The 26,870-nt window shown below is 37.6% G+C and overlaps 1 protein-coding gene across 24 annotated transcripts in view; it reads left to right on the top strand.

Annotated features, from left to right (window-relative positions):
- ABI3BP (ABI family member 3 binding protein) overlaps positions 1-26,870 on the top strand; it is a 213,298-nt gene that overhangs the window by 96,821 nt on the left and 89,607 nt on the right. For 18 of the 24 annotated variants that reach the window (XM_081137872.1, XM_081137871.1, XM_081137868.1 and 15 more), the window contains exons 9-20: positions 462-554; positions 6,087-6,164; positions 7,981-8,055; positions 8,746-8,820; positions 9,639-9,710; positions 10,242-10,316; positions 20,005-20,070; positions 21,182-21,256; positions 21,801-21,875; positions 22,673-22,747; positions 23,658-23,729; positions 24,561-24,635. In XM_081137872.1, coding sequence (XP_080993998.1) covers positions 462-554; positions 6,087-6,164; positions 7,981-8,055; positions 8,746-8,820; positions 9,639-9,710; positions 10,242-10,316; positions 20,005-20,070; positions 21,182-21,256; positions 21,801-21,875; positions 22,673-22,747; positions 23,658-23,729; positions 24,561-24,635 — 906 coding nt within the window. The remainder of the gene's footprint in view (positions 1-461; positions 555-6,086; positions 6,165-7,980; positions 8,056-8,745; positions 8,821-9,638; positions 9,711-10,241; positions 10,317-20,004; positions 20,071-21,181; positions 21,257-21,800; positions 21,876-22,672; positions 22,748-23,657; positions 23,730-24,560; positions 24,636-26,870) is intronic. The other 6 variants (XM_081137873.1, XM_081137874.1, XM_081137860.1 and 3 more) reach the window with 4 other exon arrangements.

Genomic DNA, 26,870 nt, shown 5'->3' with positions numbered 1-26,870 from the left:
ACATCAGTGATGAGAGAGTCATTGATCGGCTGCCTCCTGCATGCCCCCTACTGGGGATCGAGCCCACAACCCCGGGCATGTGCCCTGACTGAGAATTGAACTGTGATCTCCTGGATCATAGGTTGATGCTCAACCACTGAGCAACACCAGCCAGGGTGAACTCTTTTAAAAATGATTATTAATAATGGTGTTCTTTGTTCACCACGCATCTTAAGCAGCCATTTAACAATTTTTGAGTCCATGGATTAAAAGCCAGAAGATTTTGGCAGTTCAGTTCTAAATATGAAAATGATTCTGTTTATAAGGTAGTGTTATTTTTTCCAACATTTTAAAGTTGGGGTTAAAACTGACTGAGCAAAATCAGTGCTAAACTTCATGTTTACTAATCTCTGACGTTCTGAGCTTGATTTTGTGTCATGCTGCACTTTCTTCCTCTCATCTTTACTTCTGTTTCCTTGCAGTCCACCTTGTCGTTCCTGGTCTTAATGAAACCACTGTAAAACTTCCTACATCCATAATGTTTGAGATTTCAGATGCAATCAAGACACAATTAGGTAAGCAGCAAAGTTCTATGGTTGAACTTCTCAGTGACTGAGCACTAGCACTGATATTCCTAGAATATCAGAGGAATCTAGAGGATGAACTATTTGGAATCTCAAAGTAAAAGTAAGGAACAGGCATATGTAGTGTTGATGGGAATGTAAGGTGGTGTAGCTGCTATGGAAACAGTGTGCCCACTCCTCAAAAAATTAAAAATAGAATTACCGGAGGATTCAGCAATTCTACTTCTGGGCATATAACCAAAAGAATGGAAAAGAAGTTCTCAAAGAGATATTCGAACACCCACGTTTGTAGTAGCATTATTCACAGCAGCTAAAACATGAAAGCAACTCAAGTGTCTGACAGGTGAATGGATAAGCAAAATGTGATTTATACATATAGTGGAGTATTATTCATCCTTAAAAAGGAAGGAAATTCTGACATATGCTACAGTATTGATGAACCTTGATGACATCATACTAAGAAAAATAAGCCAATTTCAAAAAGACCAATATTCTATGAATGATGGTTGCGAGGGACTGGAGGGAGGAGGGGAATGGTGAGTTAGTGGTTAATGGCACAGTTTCAGTTTTATAAGATGATGAGAATTCTGGAGATAGACAGTGGTGATGGTTGCAGAACATTATGAATATATTTAATACTGCTGAGCTTTATATTTAAAAAGGTTAGTATCTTAAACTTTATGTTATGTATATTTTACCACAATTAAAAACTTGGGGGAAAAAGAGGCAGAGAAGTTGGAGTGTTGAAGGTATTAAATCGCATTCTATAGGGAAATCATTATTTTATATTTATATAAAATATTAAATTTTTACAAAAGAAGAGTGAACATTTATCAAACTATCCAAAATACACACATTTATATAGGGATAGTTTTCAAGTAGAGTAATCATTGTAAATTACATTTAGTGTACTATAGTATCAAGGGATCACTAGATGCTTTCCGTAACAACTGATGTAAAGGTCAGGACTGTTAGCATTATTATTATTATTATTTTAAATATATCTTTATTGATTTCAGAGAGAGGAAGGGAGAGGGAGAGAGAGAGAGAGAGAGAAACATCAATGATGAGAGAGTCATTGATCAGCTGCAGCCCGCAACCCAGGCATGTGCCCTGACTGGGAATCGAACCTCGATCGCCTGGATCCTAGGTCGGTGCTCAACCACTGAGCCACGCCCAGCCAGGCAGCATTATTACGTACCTGAGATTGCTACTGCATCCAACTTCTAGGAAGAGCCTGATATGATTTCAGAGTTTAAAAAACATAAAACATAACAATTTGGAAAACAACACACCAGCAGAACTTTTTAAAATAGCCCAGGGAATAATTGTGGTGGCTGCTGGGCTTAGTTGCTGCTTCTGAGTATCAAAGTAGTTCAAATTCTCCCTATAGCAGAGGATCTCAGACTTGATCAAGCATCAGATACCCTGGAAGGCTTGGAACACACAGACTGCTGGGCCCACCCCCAGAGTTACTGATTCAGTAGGTCTGAGAATTTGCATTTCTTACTAGTAGGTGATACTGATGCTGCCGGTCTGGGAGCCATACTTTGAGAACCACCCCTCTAAAGTTTCTGGAGACTGTCTTGGGCTATTGATAAATATGGAAGGAGATGGTATGATGTGATAGAAATTGAACAAGACTTAAAAATGCAGAATGTTTTTCTGTAAAGTAGACACTAGCTAAGAATTTCAGCACTTATATAATTGAATCTTCACATTGTAGAGATGCAAAAACAGAGGCAAAAGCGCCTGTTTGGTAGCATTCAGTCAACAAATACTTATTAAGCGTCACTCTGTGCCAGACAGAAGTGGCTAGGGCCTATCATGGTGAGTTAGACAGACACAGGGCCTGCCCATCCTGGGACCTCAGACTTATTTTTCCCTGGTTGGAGACCTGAGCTGTTTGCTTTTCTGATGGTAGACAATCAGACTGTAACTGTTTTTAAAGGTGGGAACTCTTAAACTCTTCTTAGCTGTTATTTGGAGAACTTCCTGGCAGGAGGAGGAACAGAGCCTTAAGTGGGTAGAAGTTCCCTTAATAGCTGGACTATTAAACTTACAACCTTAGAAAAATTTTCAAAGCTTATGCATCATTATTTCCTTAAGATGTGAAAATATTTGCCAATCAGTCTTTGTGATTTTGTGCAATCCTTACATTTTTACTGAATTTTAATGTAAAATACTGAATATTTTACATTAAAATATTCATAACTGTTAGTACTAGAGTGAGTTACCTCCAAGAACATAGACAAGTGACTCTAGGCTTCATATCCTTAATCTGTACATCAGACTTGATCACCGCCCTTGTAACTGTAAAACCCTGTGACTCAACTTTATATCATCTGAATGCTGGGCTACGCGCCAGGAAGCTTCCAAATGAAATGCCTTCAGTGAACCTGTGTTTGGAATCGGGGCTCAGGACTTTCACACTCACCTGTTCTCTGTCCAGAGCCTACATGCTGCCTTGCCCCACACGTAGGAAACATTTGTTTGGAAAGAGAAAAAGAGCCAGCCCATCTCTTATTGATTGGTCCCTAATCTGGCTATCAAAACTATAAAACCCAGGATATGTGAAAGAGACTGAAAATGAGCAGAGTTTTTCCCAGGCCACTGCTGTTAGTTTGAATTAGAAGGTGTTTTAGCCCCTAGTCTTTAGTCTTGAGCGATATTCCCCACCCTTTTATTTTGTTTTTCTGATATAATTCACTAAACCTTCAGGATTGTGATTTTAATAGAGAAAATTGAATGCAAATAGTTAAATATCTCTTTTAACTTGTGTTTCTGGGGAAATACCTATCAAATTTAACATGGCAAATGTCTTACACATTGAAGAGATTGATAGCCGGTATGTTTGAAAATGTCCAGTAAATCCATCAAATGTAACATCCTAACAGACTGCATTTAAAAATTTACATTTTAAATTTATTGTATTGTTAAAAAATGTGAACATAACCAATATTTTATACTACCGAGGGAGACTTAAACCTTCCTGGAGTTATCACCGCAATTCAGAAAAGTCCAATTTTTTGATGGGGTAAATCTTAAAAATATCCTCATTCCAGCAGTGCCCATCGTGGCACATCAAGAGATGCCTGGCTTTTGTTCTAAGGACACGTGGTGTGGGTAATGAGAGAGATAAACAAGAAAGCCAGTATTACACCCACATCGCCCTGGGATATACAAAGGGGTTGCCAAAGTCAAGACTTAGCTTGCCAAAAATTAAAGGAAACAACAGTGTTGAAAAAAGTGCAGAAGAATCAGAGAGGAAAAGACATTTCCTGGGTTTTAGGTCATTCTGATGGCATTTTGCTCCTCTGTTGCCAAGACTGCGCTTGTACATAGAGAGTGTAGGTGAACGCTCAAGATTGATAGGAAAACATAAAATCCCCCATTTAAATATTTCTCCATCTACCAATTTCTCTGATCCTGAAATGCAATATTTAGAAAATACAATATGCCTTTGTAAGGAATGGGTGATGTGTAAAGAATACAGTTCTCTCTTGGGAAGGTAGTTTACCCTTTTTTCTTTTTCAGCCTAATTTTAGGCTAAGGTGATTGCCAGCTAAGGATATGTTTAGAATATAAGCTAAAGCAAAGCAATTTAGAACATTGCATGAAAATCTAGGATCTGGGGGTAAAATAAATTAGTAAGTAAATAAATAAATAGAGTCCTAGTCAGCCAGGCAACCAGCAAGAACACAGGATATTACACCGGAAGCAGAGGGTTAGCAGACGTGTCCAAACTAAAGGATCAGAGGACACTGAGAAAGAAGAGACCACGAAAGAAAAACCTTATAATCTTACATTCGAAAAATAAAAACACCTTCCTATGGCACATGCTGAAAGTAACAGAACCAGAGCTTGTTCATAAAAATTTGTAACCTGAATGGTTTTTCCTATGCTAGCGATCACAGTGGTTCTAAACAAAAACTGCGACTACAGAAAAAGGCAGGAAAAAGTTTGATCGAATTTAGAAATTTTGAAAATAGAATTTTTCATAAAATTATAACGGCTCTGTGTTTTTAGTTATTCCGGAAATAGAGTCCCCTCTCTTTATGCCCCACTAAATTAATTTGAACAATGGTATTAAACATTTCCGTTGTGCATCTTCATGTGCTCATGAGTCCAAAACACACACATGGCTATTAGATATGGTACAGCAACTGTGTAGCACTTGTGATACCTATTTCTACAGTGCAGATTGAAAAATGATTGACTTCTATTAGCACTGTGAAAGGGATTACTTTATAACTGCCTTTGTCCATTACAAGTAAATAAGTACTTTATGCCCATGTCAACTGAAAGGAAGGAAATGGTCTTTGCAGCGGTGATGTGAACTGCAAAAGGAGGTTCCAAAGTCTGCATCCTCGGAGGACTTGGAAAGAACAGGGTAGGCCAATAGTTCTCAACAGAGAGCAGTCTTGTCCCCCAGGGGAAAGCGGGCGGTGTCTGGAGACATTTTTGGTTGCCACAACTACACACATGCTGGTGGAATCCAGGGGGTAAAGGCCAGAGGTGCTACTAAACGTCTCGTAACGTAGGAAAGGCCCCACAACCAAAAATTAAAGCAGCCCAAAATGTCAATAGTGCTGAAGTTGAGAAACCCAAGAAGTTCCTGTACAGCCTTAGGACTCTAGAAATTCCCATCTGATTATAATCAGTTCAAGGTGATGTGATCAGGGCATCTCGAAGATGAATTAATTCTTTCGTGCCACTAGACTGTTTCAAAATATTACAAGTAGGTCATTGATTTAGTGTGGAAATAACTGAATCAAGTTAATTTTTGGTGCATTTTAAAAATGGGGACTATGTTAATCATTGGGAAACTGGTACAGAAATGTTCTTTCTTTGAAAAGGGATACCTAAGTTTTAGAAGGATGTTTCCTAAATAGTGGTCTGAAGAGGGGGAAAAAACATCTATTTTAATCTTTATACTGAATCCCTACAGTGACCAAAACAAAAGTTCTTTGTTAACATGTGGCTCAAATAAATTACTGTCGGTATTTTTTTGCCACAAATATTTTCACATAATTTAGTTTCCCATGTGTGTTATCCGTGCTTTTCTAAAATTTCAGTGTCTGAACCTATTACGTGTTTTACCATGTGCAATATGGAAATTTTCTATTCGTTGGTTTTTTTAAAATTGGGAATACTTGAATATAAAATTCCGGTGAGTATTTGCAATGCAACATATGCCTTCCAGAAACTATGAATCGGAACGACTTGAGAGTTTTCCAAAAATTGGTTGTGGTTATTTTCTTCATTCCAATGCCAACTTAGATCTTAAAGAAATGCTGAGAGTTCATATGAAGGGATTCTTAAAATTGTCATCTATTCATGCTAATCCCTGGTAGAAATGCACAGTGAATTTGTTGACTGCCTGGTGGGAAGGGATAAGAGCAGAATAGATTTCTGAAATAGTCTGTTACTTGATTATGTTTTGAATGAATTGTATTTGGACACTGTGTTATAAGGATGTGACATAAATTGTTTGTTCTGACTTTTTTTTTTTTTTTTTAGCTAAGAATGAAACCTTGGCATTACCAGCTGAATCTAAAACACCAAAGGTAGAAAAAATCCCGGCACAGCCCATAACAGGTAATGAGACCCTGTGTTGTTAACTTTGAGAGAATAGGTAATATTTTTTTAAATAGTAAATGATTGACAAGCCCGTACTTTTCTTCAGTGAAGAGCCAGTAGGAAACTTATTTTGATTGTAAGCACAAAACGGTAGGTGATTCTAGGTCCTTAATCTAATGTTTGGAAAAACAACAGATGCGAAATGAACTATTGAACCATATAACTGATACGTAATAAGGAAACTGCAGTTTTCACTCTGAGCGAAAGTTGTTACCTAACATTCTGAAATAACATTTCACAAGTGGTCAGTTGAGCAAAATGCCAATATCCTTCACAAATCCATAGCTTGAAGTCTATATCATTTGGCAACAATATCTTTGGAAGGTGAACAATCCTAATATAGACAATATATAATAGTTCAGTAAAGACCCTTGAAAGAATAAATGCAGTGTGCATTTTCCCCACAGTTTATCAGCCGTTACTAACAAACACTCAGCATTTCTGCTATGAATGAGCTGCCCAAGTCCAGCCCAGTGGGGACACATTATTATCTGAACAACAGAGTTTTTGCCAGAGCCAATACCACCTCATCTAGGACACAGTGAAGCAAACATCTGGCAAGAATTTCCCCAAATCCACATTTAGCAAAGTCACTCCAATCTAAAGTAAAATTACTAATCCTTTAAATTGCTATAAATTGAAATATTAGTGATATTTACTTTATACTAAACTCTTGGACTCATCCAGAGAAGATAACGATTAGTAGGGAAATAAAATAACGTGATTTCAAGAAACCAATTCGAGTTGGGGTATTTCTGACAAAGCAAGAAGTATGTGGTTCTGCCTCAAGGAGAGAGATGGACCCTCACCTTCACGGAGCTGGGGCAGAGGTAGAAGCTATTCAAGATGCTGAAGTAATTTATGGAATGAAATCCCTAGGTAATTTTCTGGTTTCAATATAATTGTTCAATACCAATAAAAACAGAGGCATGACCCCATGATGGCTCCACCTTTTTTTCTGCCCCAAAGGCCCTACCCAATTATACTTTCTTCTCATGGCACATAATCTCATGGGAGAGTCTACAGATTTCTTAGTTGTCTTCCAAATCTTCCTCACAATTTTCCATTTCAGAAAGACAAACACCGTAACTTATTGTTCAGTGTTACTGTGTTCTTGCAAGTCCTTACCCTGCAAAATTTCTGGAATTGTCTGGCTCTCAATTCATCCCAGATCTCAGTGATTCTGGTTCTTATTCCTTGAAAATGATTTAGCTGAGGTCGTCTTTGCCTTTGACCTAGCATTTGGAGCACCGTGGTAGCTGAGCATTTGAATCCTTATGGTAATTTCAGCCCAGTTCCAACCTTTGCATGTTAACTGCAGTTTGAAAGAGAGAAATCATATAAAGTAATAGTTCTCAATAAATCTTTTTGCCCTGGGTCATTATTTTATTTGCCCATTTATTAATTCATTTAATAAACATTTATCATGCTCTGGCTTACTATGCCCCAGACATTGTGCTAAGCCCTGGAGATAAAGAGAAAGTAAAAGGCAGACAAATAAAACATGATTAATCTGATAAATACATTCATGGAAGTGATTTCAGCGTGCTTTCTGTAACACATGGAAAGTGGACCAAACCCAGAAAGGAAAGGTTGGGAACAATGTCAGATCAAGCACCTGGAGCAAGCAAGCGAGGGAGTCCTTAACATGAGTAACTTGAAGAGTATGAGCTATGTGTCACTTTGGAATTTTAAAGGGCAACAAGTGTCTTATGATCTTTGGTTGTTTCATAATTTTATCTTAATTTGTAAAGTTGTCTTTTTTACCTTCCAGTGACTCCTGACTCAGTTCCAAGAACCACTAAACCCACTGTGTCTCATACGTTAGACACTTCAGAAACAACACTGGGTAATTCTAAGAAGTTTTTTTCTAAAACACAAGCAAAACCCTCCCAGCACTCATAGAAAAGTAACCCAATACCTTTCCCCCATCTCTTCACCTCTTCACTGGCAGTAGTTAATCTTCCTATTTCTTGGACCAGTTTCATTAAAGAGTTAACGACATGCCTTGATCCTGGTGGGTGACATTCTAGGCAGCTCTGGCTGCCAGCTGCACACCCTTTCACCAGTCTCTCGGGATGGATAGGAGAACAGAGCGTCAGCCTTTTAACCCAGTGGGCTTGGAGAGGTGCAGGAACCTGGAAGCCTTGACTCTGTCTGTGCTATTTGTTTTGACCAGCTTTTCCAAGTCGTGTGTGTACTAAATATGAGGAGAATCCCAAAACTGTCATGCTTTCTAATAAGAATTTCATGTCACTCCTGTTAGCTGCTGCAAGGCCCATGTGGCTCTTAGTTGCTTCTTTCTCTTAAGAAAATGTTCAGCATGTGTTTCATTTTGTATTTGTGATGTTGATCATCCGTGCTGAACTATGGCCCTTTGAAAGTGTACCTTCAGATTTGAACAGCTATGTCAAGCTTTCCAGGGACAGCCAGCTATTTCCATGAATGGCACACTCTGAGCACACATATCACATGATCGTGGTTAAGCGTCAAATCCTGATTCATACAGTTGCTAACCTAGTTCTTTTCTTTATTGTAGTTCTCAGTGAAAAGACTCCGGAAAGATCGCAAACTATTCTAATACCTAGGTTTGAATTACCGCTGAGCACTCTAGGTAAAAATTATTAAACACTGCAGTTCATTATAACCTTGGAAATTTTATGCATGCTTGAAAGACATCCTTAGGCTAATTTATACAAATTTATCTCCTCACAGGAAAGAAGAGACACTTGGCTTATAAAACAATGAGCTCCCCAACACCAAGTTTTTAAATGTTATAAAATCTTTATCTTATAATTTAGAGTCCTAAAGAGTCTCTCTCTATAACAAATCCTACGTTTGTTTTTTCTTTTTGGTGGTCATATTTTGATGTTATATTTGATTCTTTTAATTCAAAATCATTGTGTCACTGAATAAATTTTTTCTACATTTTCTCTAAATACCCTTTTCTCAGTTGTTTCTCTTCACAGAGAAGATATTTTTATAATACTTATGCAGACTGTTTCTTAGAACTCCTCAAATTTCTTTGAGTGCAATATCAAAAAAGTTGTTGGGGGTGAGCTTAAACATAAAGCCATGTAGTCCCTAAAATTCTATTTTTAAAAGCTAGTAGATGGACAGATGTGTCTGATGCTTGATTTGAGTCTAAATGAAATATAGACACATATACACATAGCTGAGGAAGTTAAGAAACAAATTTAATAAAAATGAAAAGAGCTCAAATTCCTCAAATATAATGGTTTGATTATAAAGGAAAATAGAAAAGGAAGCTTTATTATGTCATTCAGTGTTGAAACACAGGATGAAGAAATACTACTAACAGTCCCTTACTTAACATGAGTAAATTGCCTTTCTGTGTTTATTGTCTCAGTAAAATCTTTTCTCTGTTACTTGCACCTCAAGTCGTAACATTTCTTATGTGTTTCTTTACAGCTCCGAAAAGATTTCCAGAATTTCCTCAGGCAAAAACACCCTTCCCTTTTGAGAAAGCTGGGGGCACCTTGGGTAATAACAGCACCTGAAATCTGGTGTTAAGATGTGGGTGGTGATTGCTTAATTCTGGAGGACACATTTCCTGGGTCCTATCCCTGCAAACCTCAGTGAACTGATGCTCCATTAATTTGGCCAAACAAGTGGTTGATTTTGTAACACAAATCCACTGTGTTACAAATCTTTATTTTATATTTTGCTTTAATTTAAAAGCAAAAAAAAAAAAAAAAAAGCCACCAATATGTCTGGATTTTTTAATAAATTTAGTACAATCATCAGTCTGTTAATTCCACATAGCTCATTAAGTTAGTTTTCTGTCCTCAAAAACAAGAGTATCATGCCAAACTTTGGTCTCTCTCTAGTCACTAATCAAATGCTCTCAGAATGGGTACATATTAATTTCTACTTGATAGATGATGGGTTTTTGATTGGGTCGGTATGTGCTTTTCATTGCAGGACTCTGGTAGTCAGCCATACCAGCAACCTATTTCTGTTTCTTGTCCTCTTGAAAAAATCTTCAGCAAATTCCCTTTCTTTTTGCTGTAGCCTCAAGTGAAAAGCCATGGATTGCACCTATAACCAAAACATCTGAAGATTCCAAAGTTCTACCTCCTCACACTGGTAATTGCATTCTTTTTAAAAAATAGATTCTAACGACAGTATTGAATAACTTCTCATTTTTTATTTTATAGGTTTCTTAATAGATTATCAGTATACTCTATAGTAAATGGTAAAGCTATAATTCTTTCTTGATACTTAAGTGAATCTTTTTTTCCTGTCAGTACAAAAGCAAAATGTTTTTGCATTTGTTTTAAAGATCTGTATTAACATCTGTACATCAAATTAGAACTTTGGCTAGAAGATGAACTATGCTTTGGCTCATTGATTTTCTAGAGATCTCTTTAGTGACATGAAAGCAGTAATGGAAATAAGGATCATCATCATGGGTCTGATTTAACAGTATGAGCTAGCAGGTGGATGTTGGCTTCTTTTTCATCCATGAACTTTTTTCTTTTTGAGTGGCAATTACTGCTATTTATTGAGCACCTTTTATGTGCCAAACATCGTACTAGGTACCTGGGAGTGAGCTGTGTGACTTGGGGCCCAGGAGCCAGTGATAGGACATTGCATCCAGGGTTCGACTTTTAAAAAGCTCCCCAGCCTCTGCATATCCTGAGGTCAGCCTTGATTTGCTCACCAAGGAGGAAATCAGCAAGTCTAGCTGAGTGGGGGCAGGGCAGGTTACCCTCCTTGCCCCTCACACCATATCTTGTATTTGTCAACAGTGAACATTTGAGAGCCTACTACATGCAAGATATTGTTACTAAGTCCTAAAATCTGTAAGCATATTGTGATACAGAGGGAAGACCACAGGCCTTGGCATTAATAACAGACTTTGGTTCCAGTTCTGGCTTTCCCACTAAACATATACTTTAGCTGTTTTGTTCTAGTTTTCTGGGTCTTAGCTCTTTGGTAAATTGTGGTGATTGGCTTTTTCCTGAGAATTGTTGTGTTCCACCACTAAAACTGATTAAGGGAAATAGCTCTCCTTTTTTAAAAATAGATTTTTCTCAATTAAAAAATTTTCTCCTATGTATATTTTCTTTTATATCTAGCAGTCAAGTAAAGAGGGTAGATCTTCAGCATATGAGAATGAAAGAAAACCTCAGGAACCAGTGTGATTACTTCCATGAGTCTTGTTTTACTTATTTGTATTTTAATTTTTTATGTGGCTTCTAGTGATTTTTCTTTGAGCACATATAATATAGTATATAATGTAGTTAGAAGTTCAGGTAATAAAGTTATATAACCTACATTTTGTGGAATTCTCCAGTAGAGGCCAACAGAGGACTGGTTTGAGAAGGAATGAGGAAGAGCCTTCAGGTACATAGGTCTTAGTCAAATGATTTTTTCTCTGGTATCTGTCATGGGCTCAGATCTCAGAAAAGATACGAGGATGTATCAAATAAACTAAGCATGTCTGTTATTATCATCTCCCCTAGTTTTCTCAAGTGGGAAAACACTTGAAAGTTGGCTGAAGCTGTCAGTCAATCCAGAGAAGCCTCAGCTTGGGTCTTTCTAAGCCATAGTTCTCCTAGTCACTGACTTAGAAACTTCAGTGCGATTACTTAATGTGGGTGCAAAAATACGTTTAGCAATCCAGTTTACCTCAGGCCAAAATCTGGGTCCTGGCTAGAGTTTCGTTCTGAGCCTCTAGTTCCATTGGCTATCATACAGGCACAGCTGCACTGTGACTGTGGAACAACAACTCGTCTAAGGGCGTTATCTGCTGCACTGTGGCAGGCCTGGCCTGACTCCCACCTCCTTCCTGAGCATCACGTCTCCCAAACCAAACATTTAAGGGCTCACTGGACTAGATAAATTCTTAGATCCCTTTCATCTCTTAGTTTCTGGGTTATAGCATAGGAGACGCAGGGTCCCCCAAGGTTTCCCTGGAGTAGCCTCCAGTTTTTTTGGTGTCTGTGATTATTCAAGAGCAAAATGACCAAAACCTCAAGGAAACCATGTGGAGTTTCAATGCCTAGAGCATGAATTATATATAAAACCTGAATTGAACCAAACATTGGGAGTGGAGAGAATATGTTGGGAAGTGAAGGTTATAGAGTTACAAGGAGGCAAATACAGATAAAGTTAGAAATCCCATCAAAGGCAGAGTTCTTTTTGCCTTTAATTTTAGAAAAGGAATATTCTAGTTTTGCCCTTTTGGAATATAAATAGTGGCTAATGCAGCAGGAAGCAGTTTTACTGTTCAGCTGCCTCACTACTGGCCAGGGCAACTTAGGCTGCCAGAGAACTTCCACCTGTCGACTGCCAACCTTCTCTGGATGAAGTATTGGGTCTTGTCACGGGCTGTAATAATTCCACAGGCAATGATTGCAGGTATGAGCAGTAGCCCAGGAACACCTAGCCTGTCCTTACAACATTTAATTTGTACATCTCTGCTACTTAGTGGGATCCTTGGACCAGCAATGTTAGCATCACTGGGGAGTTAGTTGAAAAGGCAGAATCTGGGGCTCTGCTCCAAATCTGTTTTTAACAAGATCTCCAGGTGATTTGTATGAACATTAAAGCTTGAGAAGCACTACCGTACTGCTAGAGTCTGTAATATTTCACATGGTGCAGATAAGAGTCATCAAATGTAGTTAAATGTGGACAAGAGGGCTCAAATCAATACAAGATTGGTTTCTCAAAGTGGGATTACTATCTCCTCTTTTTGCTAATGGCCACAATGCTTACATCTAACTCTTGTATAGGACTTCTGTAGCATCTTCCTAACATGTTAAATTTCAAGTAAAAATTTACATGCATTATTTGTGATTTAAAGAGTTGATAAAGTCATGTCATTGTTTCATTGATTTCAGCCCTTCTTGTTTCTTGTGATTGATTTTCTGTGAATTTATACATGTACTAAGTGTATCTATTTCCTATTTAGTTTCAATGTATGATTATTTATTTTGTTTTTCGATTACTCATGTGACATTCAAATACAGTTGTTTTGAGAATTAAGAAGACAAAGAGGTAGAGATAGTATTTGAGTGCTGGTCTATAAAACCATTGATCCCATTTTTAGTTGTTATATCCTTTGAAGAAATGATATATTTTAACTGGTATTAATTACATTATTATAGAAAAATTAACATATTTTGTTTTCTGGGTTGGGATGCAATGCATCTATATTTACTATGTCAATTCCCTTCACCCAAAGACCACCAGGAACACACCTGTGTTTAAACAAAGTTAGGCTTATTTACTCATTGCAACAATGGAAAATACATATCATGAGAAACTAGGGGAGCTTTTAGTAAGACAATGTTGGGAAGGACTTATTGTAGGACTTGCTCCAAGGAAGTGAAGCTTTGTGGATAGGATGCTATCAGAAAGTGGAACAATTCCGTGATTGAATATCTTAATAATTATTTATTTCTATCTTATACATAACTTTATACATAGCATATTAATTTATTTTTATTGTTGACACATTACAAATGTCCCCCATGTGCCCCCCTGTTTGCCCACCTCCTCTCAGCCCTACCCCTGCCTTCACTACGTTGTCTGTGATCATGGGCTATGCATATATGTTCTTAATAATTCTTAATGAGAAGACAAGAACAACAGAGTGAAGCTGAAGTTATGGTTGGTAAAGAAGCAGCAGGTAGTCATATTAGCCAGACTGTGGGGACATTCACTTTTGTGTTCAGCCATCTGTCTGTGTTCCGCACGATCAGAGAGGACTCTTGTTTTTGTCTCCATTTGTCCCAGTCACTGAGTGGTCTTGTTGGATACTGGTGTTCTTTCGAGTTGGCTGGTGCTCATCAGGAGAACAAGCCTAGCTGTGCGTGCCAGACCAGCACTGGATGCCAGTGGTTGCTTTTCTCTTTATCAACCATTAAGCCTGATTTATCAATACCACTTGTAAAATTCATTTTGCTTTGGCATTTACTGGGTTTGTTTTCCACATTTACCTCATATTCTGCATCAAATCATCAGAACGCATGCTCTCTAAAGGATTTTTGTATTACTTTTGTATATAAAAGGTTATGTGGAAATTCTAACTTGCATGCTAAATATTGGAATTCCTGGGTCATTTCAATAGTTTATGGCAAGAGTGAGACAGAGCATGTGGCATTTGAAATATTCCAGGAAACCTGAGAAGTATAGTCATCAAGTCTATTTGTCCTAATCTTTCATTAGTGCTGCATTTTGCGATCTCATTATTTGAACTGTATTTCGTATTAAACTTTCTCTAAAGTACATTTAAATAGGATTGATTTGATTCTCTTGGCAAATCCAATTCTCCTTAAAGTATAGAGAGGAAATTACAAAAATCTGCTCTGTAATTACATGCCAGAATGCCAACTTATTTATAAAGTCTACATTAAAGGAAAGTTGGCCACATTTTAGAAATACTTTAGTGCTTGTGACTGTCATTCAGAAAAGTCAATCTCTCTGATAAGTAGAATTGATGTTATGTTCTGTTGGAAGGTGGCCAGTTGACTGTGATTTCCATTGTTACAGAGCGAGTTCCAGAAAAGCTCTCTGTACCTTCCAACCCCATCCCCACCCACACCTGCACCCTGACAAATTGTGCACTGCATGGATTTGTTGGATTACTTCTTCACTGGAATATTATAATTTTGTATATACATAGCAGTTTTCTATTAAGAGATTCAAAGAGTTGTATTTATACCATCATATCGATCCTTCAGAAGTCCCTGGAAACAGAGAGAGTTACTTTCTTTTATCCTAAGATATGTGAGAGACTTGCCTTTGAACAGGCAGAGGAGCAAAGACTAGATAGACCCTCATTCACTTTTCTCTGAATCTCTCTGAAGCACCGCCCCATGTTAACAGTGAAATGATGTCATACAGCTTGCTTTGACACCTTCACAGAACAGGCCAAGAGCAGACCAAATGTTTTTATTAGAGCCAGGTGCCTTTTAGATTTTTAAGAAAGAGCACGTGGGTGTAAGAAAGGCTGGCCATGAGCTATAGGATGAGACAGAGCTGGGCTAATGACCAGCTCAACTCTGTACTATTGAAGCAGCTGTAGACAAGTGATTTAACCTCCTAGAATCCTCAGTTTTCCCATCTATTAAAGGAAAATAATATGTCATTTTCTTTCACTGGGTTGTTATGTCTTAGAAATAATGTGTAAGTCACTTAATCTAATTCATAGTACATAAGGGGTGTCCTGTTACCATTTTCTTACTATAGTGGACTCTTGAATTGAATACATCACCATCCCAAATTTCCTGAAGTGCTATAGATGCTTAATAATAATAAATTAATTAATAAAAAGAAAGAAAAGAAAAAGAGAGTAGGAAAATAGACTCTTATGCTTGTGTACACGTGAACATACCAAATGATTCTTGGGGCTTCATTTCACCTATATAAAATATTTTAAGGAGAATGGAAAGGACACGTGCTGTGTCATTCAAAGAGCCTTGCACCCCCATGGGAATGGCCTGATGTGCCGCTAACCGCATGGCCTGGCTGGTAAATTGCCTCGCTCAGCCATGCTGCTTAGTGAGAATGGCCTCCTGCATCATCTGTAAATGGGGCTCAGGCCCTGCCTAGACTCAGGGTGTAAAAGATGCCAGGACCAACTTTCCGTGTTTTTTTATGGACATCAGAATTGAGATCAGCAGCATAATGCCGTATATTTATTATCCCCCAGATGGGGTGTCAGCATGATTTCTGAACCTTTGTATGGTTTGAGGGGGCGGATGGAAATCAACTTTCTATTTCTGGCTTGATAATGCCCTGAGTGTTACGCCTCCTTAATTTACTTGATTAACCTCTTAAACAACCATCATTTAGGACCAAGAGGGATTTCAAGCCCTGATAAAATAAAGGAAATGGTTTTTTATCTAACCCAGGATGATTCAATGGGTTTATTTTCATCTTTAGATAACTCTCCTGCCTGTTCTTCCCCAGGGTGTCCAGACAAACTGATTTCCCCCTCCACTTGTACTCTAAGACGGCGACTTCTGGCAAAATTATTTCCCTTTGCACCATAAACGGTGATCTTTAGAGACTTCCCTTGACAGTCAGAACTGAGGATGGGAGACCTCAGTCTTTTCATTAGGCCATTAAAGGCAGCTACCTTTAAGAGTTTATCACCAATTATTTTCAGCGTTTGATTCTTTCAGTTCTTTGTAGAACTGTAGTAAATTGCTAATGCACTTAAGCTCTATCAGTTATTTAAAGACTTGGAAGCTGAACTGGTCATGTGCCTGAGGAGTCCTATATTGGTGGCGAAGCTTTGGCACAGTGGTTTGCTCAGGGTGCTTGAAAAGAGGGTGAGCTCTACATTTGGACCTTATTGCCCACTGGTCAGGTGTTGATCAGCCTAGATCTGGCCCACCCAGCTGGATTAAGCCCTAGCAAAGAGAAAAAGTAGAAATGAGGATTGTTGCTGCTTCGAGGTCAGGAAAATAGAATTCAAGTGTAGCAGATGGTTTACAGATTTACTGTGGCCTCTTAGAGATTTGTAACCTCAGCCTTTGACTTTACTTCATGAGCATTTTTCTTTTTTTGCAGACAATATTTTCACAAATTTCAGGGTTAACCAGAAAGGCATTTTATTTTCCTATGAACTGAAGGACGCATTATTTATTTATTTACATGCTACCAAGAACTCTGTGGTGTTTATAAATGCTTTTCTCATCAGCTTTTTATGGATATTCCTGTTGTATTTTCCCATTGCCTCTTCATATGTGTTTTTAGGATTGTATTTCCATGGCAGTATACGGCCACACAAGCATATGGCACATAATCGTGTAGTAGAGAAAGATTTGTATGCACACGTATGTGTATCATAGAATAATTAAAGGACCTGTTCATTCATTCTCATTTATCTTTACTAAGAGCATAAACTACCCAACTGTCAAGCTCACTGTTATTTGTTCATTGTAATGGGCATCTTTTAGATTAATTCTGTTTAGTCTCTGCTTTGTACCAGGCTTTGGGGAAGTAACCTTGGAGTGCGGAATGAGCATGACAGTCAAATATCTGCCCTGATGAGGTCTTTCATCTCAGAATGTATGTTTAAAAATGACTGTCTTTCACATAGTTACTAATATTCACGGCATTTGAGTAAAATAAATTGATAAATTCTTGATAATTGGAAATACCTTGTCTGTGTGACATCATATGTTTCCAGAGCAAGATCAGAACATTTTTATTAAGGAATTTGCATCTAATCAGGGATTTTTTAAGTAAAAATGTACAACCAACAAAACACAATTTAACAATGTGGTTTTAGGAAGTTATGAGCAAATAGTAATGTGTTTTATTTCATATTATAATATTTTTATCTGAAAAATATAAAAGTAAAATTTAGTTACCATGATAAGTCATTACTGTAGTTTGAAATATTGCTTGTTATAACCTTTGAATTCAACTACCTGTTTAACTCACATCAGATTTCTGCTCCATCCTTTGGTCTCATTTATGTTCTGTGAATGCAAAGTGAGAGATAGTGCTTAATGCCAAGTAGCTGGAGCATTTCATCCCCTAAGTAAACATTGGTGACGAGATATTTGCCTCTAGACAATAATGCATGACAGCACATACAGTGCCTAAAAAATAGAAGAGTGCACTCCTAATTCTTAGCTATTCATCAGTTGTATAGCCTTTTAAAAACCAAAGGGGCCTGCCCATTCCATGCATTTTACTCGGGTACAGGAGTACATATACAAGATTTTGTAAGGAAATCAGGAGCTGTTGATTTTTAGACAGCTTCATTTCAACACTGTCCTCTCCTCTGGCATCTACTATTTCAGGGTCAAATCTTGTTTAAGCCCCGAATGAAATGAGGTGGCGGTGTGCTTCTCAAGGTGGCCCAGACAACATACAACCTCCACCAAGTGGTGTTTGTGTGTTTTTAGCACTCCTTTACTACTCAACTCTCACAACTCCAGAAATAGAAATATCAGGGACCAAGCCTGCTGGCAAATGCGTTATTTTAATCTTAAGCATATTTGAGAAAATGTTTGAAAGAAAGAGGTCCCTGACAATTGAGAACTTCCAGATGTGAGCCACAGTTGTCCGAGAAGGATGGAAAGAGGGCTTCCTTCCCCAGAAACGCGCCTTCTGAGAACAAGCCAAGGGAAGATGGCAGCCAGGCTTGGAAACTCCAGAACAGAAGGAAATTGCAAATGTGGGAAAGAAAGAGAAAGAGGGTGAATAAATATCAACCTGTGGGACAAAATTGCAAATTATTAGAAAGGTAGTCCAGTGTTACTAGATAAAATGGAAAATGTGGGACTTAGGGTAACATAAAGACAGTTGTGGCATTTTTCAAAAGTGACAATACAAATAAGTTATTAATTCATAATTTCTTTCCTAGTATGAGAGGGTGAAGTAAGAGTTGGTCAAGTTTGCTTAATTTGTTTAGTAGTAGATAGAGCTGACTTTGATGGTTCCATGAAATTGCTGAAAGCAAGACTAAGATCAGCATTTCTGTCCTTTTGAAAGGTTAGTCTTCTCTAACCCTTGAAAATTGTGGCTACACTAAAGAAAACTACAGCGTAATGCATTTAGGCTCAGAATGTTTGCACGTTTTAACTCATAATATTCTGTTTTCTGAAGATTTTGCAAAGCAGTAGATTCATCTTCATAAGCTGAAATGTATTTCCTGCCTCTTCAGTATGTGGTACAATATAAACTGTCCAATCTGCATGTCATAGTGTGTCACAAGGTCTACTGTCCTCTTTCTTACAGCTTCCACTAGCGGTGGTTCAAATCATTACACTGTCAATGAATTACAAGTAACCCTGATGAGTGAATTTTCCTGTGAGCGCCCCACACTTTTCTAGTTTTTTTTCTGTACAGCCATTTTGAATGGGCAAAGAAAGTAGCATCTACCTCACAACAATTCAGGCTTCTGTACACCTGTCGTGATCATAGTAACAGCTCTTGGTGCGGAAGAGGGAACATTTTTATTTTGGTGCTATTCTTGCTTGCAGATTCAACTCTTATGTGAACATGAAAATTATTCTTGTTTTAAAACCAACCTTTTTTAAAGGTCACTCTGCTTTATTTCATGTGTAATAGAAATATTATCTTTAAATGCACCTAGATTATAGAAAAGTTCATAGCTTAATGAAGGACCACAGAAAGAAGGCTGCCTCCAGGGAAAGAGGCAGGAGGAAAAATGCTAGAGGAAGAGCACAGGTCTTAACTCTGTCATTCCTGTCCCTGTGGACACTGAAAAATATGCTGAACTTGAGAATCCTGTGTGTGACCCCTTGCAAATGTCATCACCACTATGAATCTCAACTGCATCATCTAGGAAATGGAGATAATTCCCTTTTATCTATGAAGAGGGGCTAACGTCTGCCTCACTTATTTCTCAGATGTTTAGAAGGTTATATATGATAGTGATGTGCAAACTGTAAAGTGCTGTCCAAATGTTAATATAGCATGATGGTAACTTTTACTAATCAGAAAGACTAAGCAATAGACTGTGCGAAGAGTCTCTATGTGAACACTGTTTCCTTCTTTGGAAATTTCTCCCATCTGACTTCGTTTATGTTTATATTCTTGGGAGCTCTTTGATTTAGAGCTGGCACCACTTCATTTTAAATATATAGCACTATGCTCACATCACCCCAGAGGCCAGTATCAGGGCTTGCTGTACAAAGACCTTTATTTTAGGGCAAGAGGGACTGGAGGTTAGTCTTAGTGACTGTACTTTAATGACAAGACCAGCATTAAAATATGTCATGAAATCTTTTCAATCAACATTAACATCTCTTTTGTTTTACCTTTTCCTTTAAAGCAACTTATGATGTTTTCTCAAGCCCTACAACATCAGACGAGCCTGAAATACCAGAGTCCCACACAGGTATACCCAGCCTCTCAATTCTGTCCTTGGACCCCAGGTGTTCTGATAATGCTGCACCTAGTTCTCTAATTTTTGCTGAATGAAAAAGTGTGCTCTCCAGAGCTCCACAGGAAAAGAAGTAGCAACCTGTGTCAGGGAGGTGAATTCTACCCTCTCCTCTCACTGAGTGATTATTTAAGTGGGAGATGCAGATAGGTTTGGTTGCTACTGAAGCAAAGTAATGGCTATTGCTCTATTGTTCAGAATCATTCTAAAAAGGTTTTAGAATCGTAGGAGTTTTCTCTAGAGCAGTGGTTCTACAGTGGGGGTGATTTTGCTCTCCTCTACCCCCAGAGCCATTTGGAAATGTCTAGAGACATTTTTGGTTGTCACAGCTGGAGGAGGTGCTACTGACACATCCAGCGAGTAGAGGCCAGGGATGCTGCTAAACCCCATTAATACAAAGGACAGGTCCCTACAACACAGTATTATCCAGCCCTAAATGTCAGTAGTGCTGAGGTGAGGAATCCTGCTATAGAGAAATCATGCCATTCATCTGTAGAAGTTCAGATGGGTCTAATTTTTGGCATTTACTTAGTGATGCAGCTACAGTGAATTTAACTCAGACCAATCGTTCCTTTCAGCAAGGGTTTATTAGGCACCCACTAAACTTGATCTTGCAAAAGAGTGAAAGTGAGTAAGACTGGTCTGTGCCAGACATGCACATATGTCTGATACTTTATGTGTAGCCTTATCTTAACATTATTTGTGTCATGATAAATAAAAGTGAATAATTTTAAACAGCATAAAATTAAAGAATGAAATAGAATGCTGAAGTTGAGTTCAATTAGTAGTTAAGGAACAATGAAAAGAAGCCAGAAAAATCAGTTGAAAATAAGTTGAATATACGAGACTGGTTCATCATGCTTTCTGATGTTTAAAGTATATATGTTTTTTAAAGTGAGCTCATCTTCAAATTCTAGTAAATCAGTCATTTAAAAATCTTGGTCAGAAATCTCTCAAGTGTTCTTGATATTTTCCCTATATGAGGCATAATTTATTACTCATGAATTTGTATTTTATTCCTGGGGCCTTCTACTGCTTTTATAAATGTTGACATTTATTCCAACAGCAACAAGGGATCCATTTCTGGATTCTGTCCCACCTAAAACTTCTAGAACTCTTGAACAGCCAAGGGCAACACTGGGTAATGTTTTTAACAGAAAAATCCTTCTTTGTTTTCCATCAAAAGAAAAATCCATGTGAATGCCTTCTTTCCAAACGACCATTTATTTCCATCACATCTAATCATTTATTTCTTTCCTATTTCTGAATATATATATATTTTTTCCTATAATGCAGGCATCTCATATTCCATTTTGGTCTCTTTTTTTCTTTGTACTGTAATAGATGATATTTTTTCCATCTCTAAAGGAATGAAAAGCTTTGAAAACTGCATGGACACTTTCATCACCACCCGTATCACCCCATCTCACGTGTTTGTGGCCTGTGTCACCTCCCTCCATGCCTTGAGTCTGCCTGGAGTCAGCTACTGAACAGTTATCACTCTGATCTTTTCCCCACTTTACATTATTATTTCATCCATCAGCTTTCAAGACTACATGCATTTTCATCCTCGGTCATGTGCTTGAAGCATGTGCTTTGTAACACCAGCTAAAAGCATGTTAAAACTCTTAAAATACCTCATTTTAACTGGAATTACTTGTTGGGTGGGGTGTTTGTGTTTTCAGCTCCAAGTGAAACACCATTTGTTCCTCAAAAACTGGAAATCATTACCAGTCCTGAAATGCAACCTACAACACCTGGTAACTAATGACATTTGTATAGTTGTTTGCTTTGAAAGAACAGATAAAGTAACCAAAAAAAAAATTATGTTGCTCTTTTCTGAATATTTTCAGTAGTAAACATTTCCCTTCATACCTACCATGAAACTGTCTAGATATTGTGAAGAATTATTTTTTTGCTATACTTCTTTTAAATTTGCCAGCCAGAAAATAGCAGCAGAATTACAGATAAGTATTTTAAAATATATTCCTTTCTAATTAGCACATTCATATACCACTAGGTCAGAGAATTTTTCTCAAAGTCGTCTAAGTATAAAGAGCCCCAAGTGGGCATGAGGAGGAAAAATGGGCAAAAGAAAGATAACATAACCTACATTTTATAACAGAAAATTATTGGAATAATGAAGCTCATTAACTCCTGGTGAGGTTAGTCAAGTGCTACAGAATTAAAGAAGTTCTGAACTTTCCATTCTCTAAATCCCAAATATTTTTTTTGTGCTTCTGCCCTGCTGTTTGGTAAATCATCTTTTATGTTCTTAATTGTACCATGTGTTCTTAAATTCTTCAAAGGTGCTCACTTTGCAGTACATTTGACTGAACATTGTACCCTCAGTTGTCATAGAGAAATTTAATTCCTTTGGTCCAGTCAGCACATTTATTGAGCACCCGCTATGAATACAGCCCAGCGCTGGGCATTCTAGGGATGCAGAGAAACATAAAGCAGCTCTTGCACTCAAGAAGTTTACAAGTTCACACTCCCACCCCTATTGACCCCTGAGAAACATCATTTATGAAAGCTATTTTAAATCTTCTTTCAGCTCCCCTGCAAACCACATCTGTCCCTTCTACACCTAAACGACGCCTCAGGCCCAAACCACCAAGAACCAAACCTGGTAAACAAATATCTCTTTAACTTTTGGGGATATTTAATTCCAAATAGATAATATCCATCTCCTTGCCATAAAAATAAGTGACATGATTCTATAAGTTAGGTTCTTTACAAAATGTGAAATTAACTGAAGATGAGTAATTAATGATGCACAATAACAAGAATCATTTCTAATAAGCTTTTATTAAAGATAAATTTAAAAAATTATGTAAGTGATGTTCTCACATGTTGAATTTTGATATAAACCTAGAAACAAGTCTTGCTATCACAACATGATAGAGTGGGATATATGGTATAATTCTTTTCCTTGGTATGCCATCTCTGTTTAAGTATTTATTAGGCTGACAGTTCTTGTTTTTTGGGTGCCTACTGTGTTTTGAGTTTTCTCCTAGAGCAGTGGCTGAGATGGAAAGGACATGATTCCAGCTTTTCAATTGCTTATAATCTTAAAAAGATGCTCTCTCATTGTTTATGAGGTATTAACATAAGATCATATAATCCACTTGTGAGACTAATATTCACGTAAAAGGTCAGAAAGATAAAGAGTTGAAGATACAAGCCTCAAAATCTGTGTAGGATTTGGGCAGAGGAAAAAGGAGTGGGGAACAACATATTTTAAGGCATAGATTTTGAGTGGTAGAGTTAGCTTGTTACCCTGGAGGTGATTTTCTTCATTGTCAAATAATGCACTAAGAATCATACTCAACAACTGGGTTTTACTTAGTTCATTGTAATATAATACAGGCTTTTTAATAGTCTATACTATTATGATTGAATTTGAAAATTCTTTTCCAAAACTTTTACTCACTGCATACTTTATAAACACTGACTACTAGATGTGGCAGAATTTTAACAAGGTCATTCAGTTCTTCTTTGGAGGGTATCTTAATATCTCTTTTCCTTTCCATCACCAGAGAGAACCAAAAGTCCTAGAACAACTACATCTAAACTTTCTAAAAGCCCTGAACCTACATGGACAACACTGGGTAATGATATGTCCTTAGTGGATGCGTTGCTTCATTTCTTGGGAAATCCCGGACCCCGGCTTTTATGCAATATCTCCACCAGTATTCTAACGGGCTTGTTGCAACAGTACTGGGCATCTCATGTAGTACATTGACTCTGTGGCGTTCCTGGTTTTGGATAGCTGGCCCTATAGCAAGTGGATCAGAACGCAGAACTGCACAGCACCCTGTGCCTTGGAAAGCTGTTAAACCACTGCTTCTTTCTCATCTTCTGTCCAATCATTGTATTTGAAGTTGGGTCTTAAACAGAGTTCTCCATTTTTAAATTAAATTTATTTAATTTTTTGCATAAGACCCTCAAGTTCAACATCAGTCTACATTTGGAAAAATGACTATTATGGTATTAGGAGAATTCCTTTATGCTGCAGGTCATAGCATTCTACCTATCAGTAAATACTAATTTTAAAACATGTCTTTTTTCCCCCTGGTGCTTAAAGACTTAGATGTAGATAAGAAATATGAAATACGGGTACAAAATGATTACACTGATTTTTTTAAAGCGTGGACTTAAAAATCACTGTCTTTGTGTAGTTATTTTGACTATTTAGTGGCAGTGCTATTTCTGTTAGGTCAAATATACTCTAGAAATGTTTTTTCAAACCAGATGAAAATTTATCACTGTATTTCCATTAACTGCTACTCTGTGAAATACTCTTTTAATGGACTATTTCCCAAATCTCCCAAGATGATTGGTTCATTCCACTTAAAGTATAGGTTTTCCTTTTGTAACTTTAGACACTGAAATGCCTAAATATTGATTTGTCGATTATTTTTGTCTCTTTATTTTTCCAGCTCCCAGTAAAACACAATTTATTTCTTTGAAACCTAAAATCCCTCTCAGCCCAGAAGTGACACACATCAAACCTGGTAATTACCCTGAATTTTTTTTCCCCTAATATTCCAAGAGTAGGGTTGAAAAGTGTTTCATGCCACTCTTTGGAGCAAGAACTTCTGGTTTGTATTTTGGTGTTTGACACATTTTGCCATGAGAAACGTGATAAAAGGATCACATCATAACCAACCCCCCTGATATTGTCACGGCGTCGCTCTGAGCTGTGTGCAGGAGCATTATGTCGTGACCACCGCAGAGAAGCCCCAGAAATAGAATGGTGTACCCGGTGGAGGACTCCCTTGTCTAGGACTATGAAATAGTTTCCAGTACCAAAGCTGACAGCAACTCTTACCGCACTGAACAATCGGCTTTCAGGTAGAAAGGGAAGGACTGTTTCCATCCCCTGAGAGCTCTGCCTTGTTTAAAGCTTCTTAGTTTTCAGGCTATAGGACTAAAAAGGGTTTTATCTCCCCGATGCTCCATGACAGCTTTCTACAGTTGGGCTGGTTTCTGAACACTGATTTCTGTTTACTTCTCAGGAGATATTAATGGTGCTTTGCTGGAGAAGAAAAGGCTCTTTTGCAGGGAGGGGTTATTCTGTGTATGTAATTCGAAATAGAGATAATTCCCTACATAAGGATTGTGGGACATATTGAAGGACCAAATCGTTGTTGTTTTTCTATCCAGAATCTATACAACAGTTTAGATGTTGACTTACATGATTGTACATATATGGATCTGTCACCACTCATCATTTTCATCTAAATTTTAAACCCTTAGCTCTGGGAAGAAAGTATTTCTCACTATACTGGTCAATGGATTTTTCATTAATCCATGTTTACAAAGTACGATTATTAAAGCAAGAGATTTTCTGCTTCAGTGGACATGATTTATTTTTTGCAATAAAATTCATAAGGAAGGAAAAATAACTGCTCAGAAAAAGAATCCTAGTGACTCTCTTTAAAGAGACAGTGAGATTTCCAGGTGCAGGTATCAGACCGAAGGAAATGAGGGATTAGGCAAAGGGAGTGTGACCATGAGTGAGGTCTCCTAGTAACAGAAAACAAGTGATGTAGCCTTACTCAGAAAGGCTATTTGGAGAAAGAGGCATAGCTAAGGATACTCAAGAGCCCTAGAAGTTTAAATCAAAGAACACAGACAGTGAGCTATATGAGAGAAGGGTTTTATGTACATTTATTTTTAAATCATGCTTGGAGAACTTTGGATTAAAATAGTAACTATTTATGTTATATTTTGAATAGAGGGCTGTTACCAAGCAGACTGAGAAATATTACTGTATGCTTGGGTCACCAAACTTAAATAAATATTTCTCCAATCTAATTACTTCTGTTACTACAAGTTAAAATGTGAAAACATCAAAAAATGTCTCCAAATGTTAATTATGATTTACACAAGATAATTTACATGGTTAATTTCAACATTTTCTAAAAAGTTAGTTCTGAGAGGCAGTTCATTAATATAAGTAAGAGTTGGAGGGTGTGTTATTATTCTAAGGTACTTGAGCAGAGACTTCTTAATTTGACATTTCCTTTTAAAGTGTAGAAAATTATTTGGAAGCTTAATGAGTTTATATTCCTTTCATGTCTACCTCCTAATCACTTGAGAATATTCATGCTTTTCCCCCTAACAGCAAGTACAGCCACTTCAGAACCTCACCTAAATTTATGCCAACTCAAGTTGACATTGAGGCAACACAGAGTAATGACCGGATGTCTGCAAACTGTTGCTTGGGTTTTAGCTTTTAAAAAATTTATTTATTTTTACCCTAGGGCAGGCCACCATTCTAGCTCTGCTGAAGATTTCTGTTTCTAGCCAAGGTTCAGGAGAGCAAATAAACCACCAAAAGCTGTTGGATTTGAGGGATTTGTTGCCTTTCCCAGCCTTCTCCTCGCACTCTCCTTTTTTTTCCATTCCACTTTCCATGCAGGCTGCTGTTCCTTTGGTTTTCCTTTGTGGTTAAACTAACAAGTAAAAACCACCATTGGTTTTGGCTTGTTTCATAAGCAGAATCCAGTGCTTTCTTGAAAATCCCAGCCATCTACTCTGTCTCAACTCGTCTGCCTCATCCAATAAGAATTATTTCTTTCACAGTTAATCTTTAAGACTAATGACATTCAGCTCTTCAACTTTTAACACACTAAAAAGAGTCTTCCAATTAATTACAGGTGTGGTGGATGGATCTGTACATTGTTGTTGTTAGCCACAAACCCATGAGCAAGTTGTCTTTTTCTTTGTTTTGTGCTGAGGCG

This window comes from Miniopterus schreibersii, assembly GCF_964146895.1.
Source record: "Miniopterus schreibersii genome assembly, chromosome: 5".
Taxonomy (NCBI): domain Eukaryota; kingdom Metazoa; phylum Chordata; class Mammalia; order Chiroptera; family Miniopteridae; genus Miniopterus; species Miniopterus schreibersii.
The sequence above is the reverse complement of the archived record's forward strand: the minus strand, read 5'-3'. Positions and strand labels throughout refer to the sequence as shown.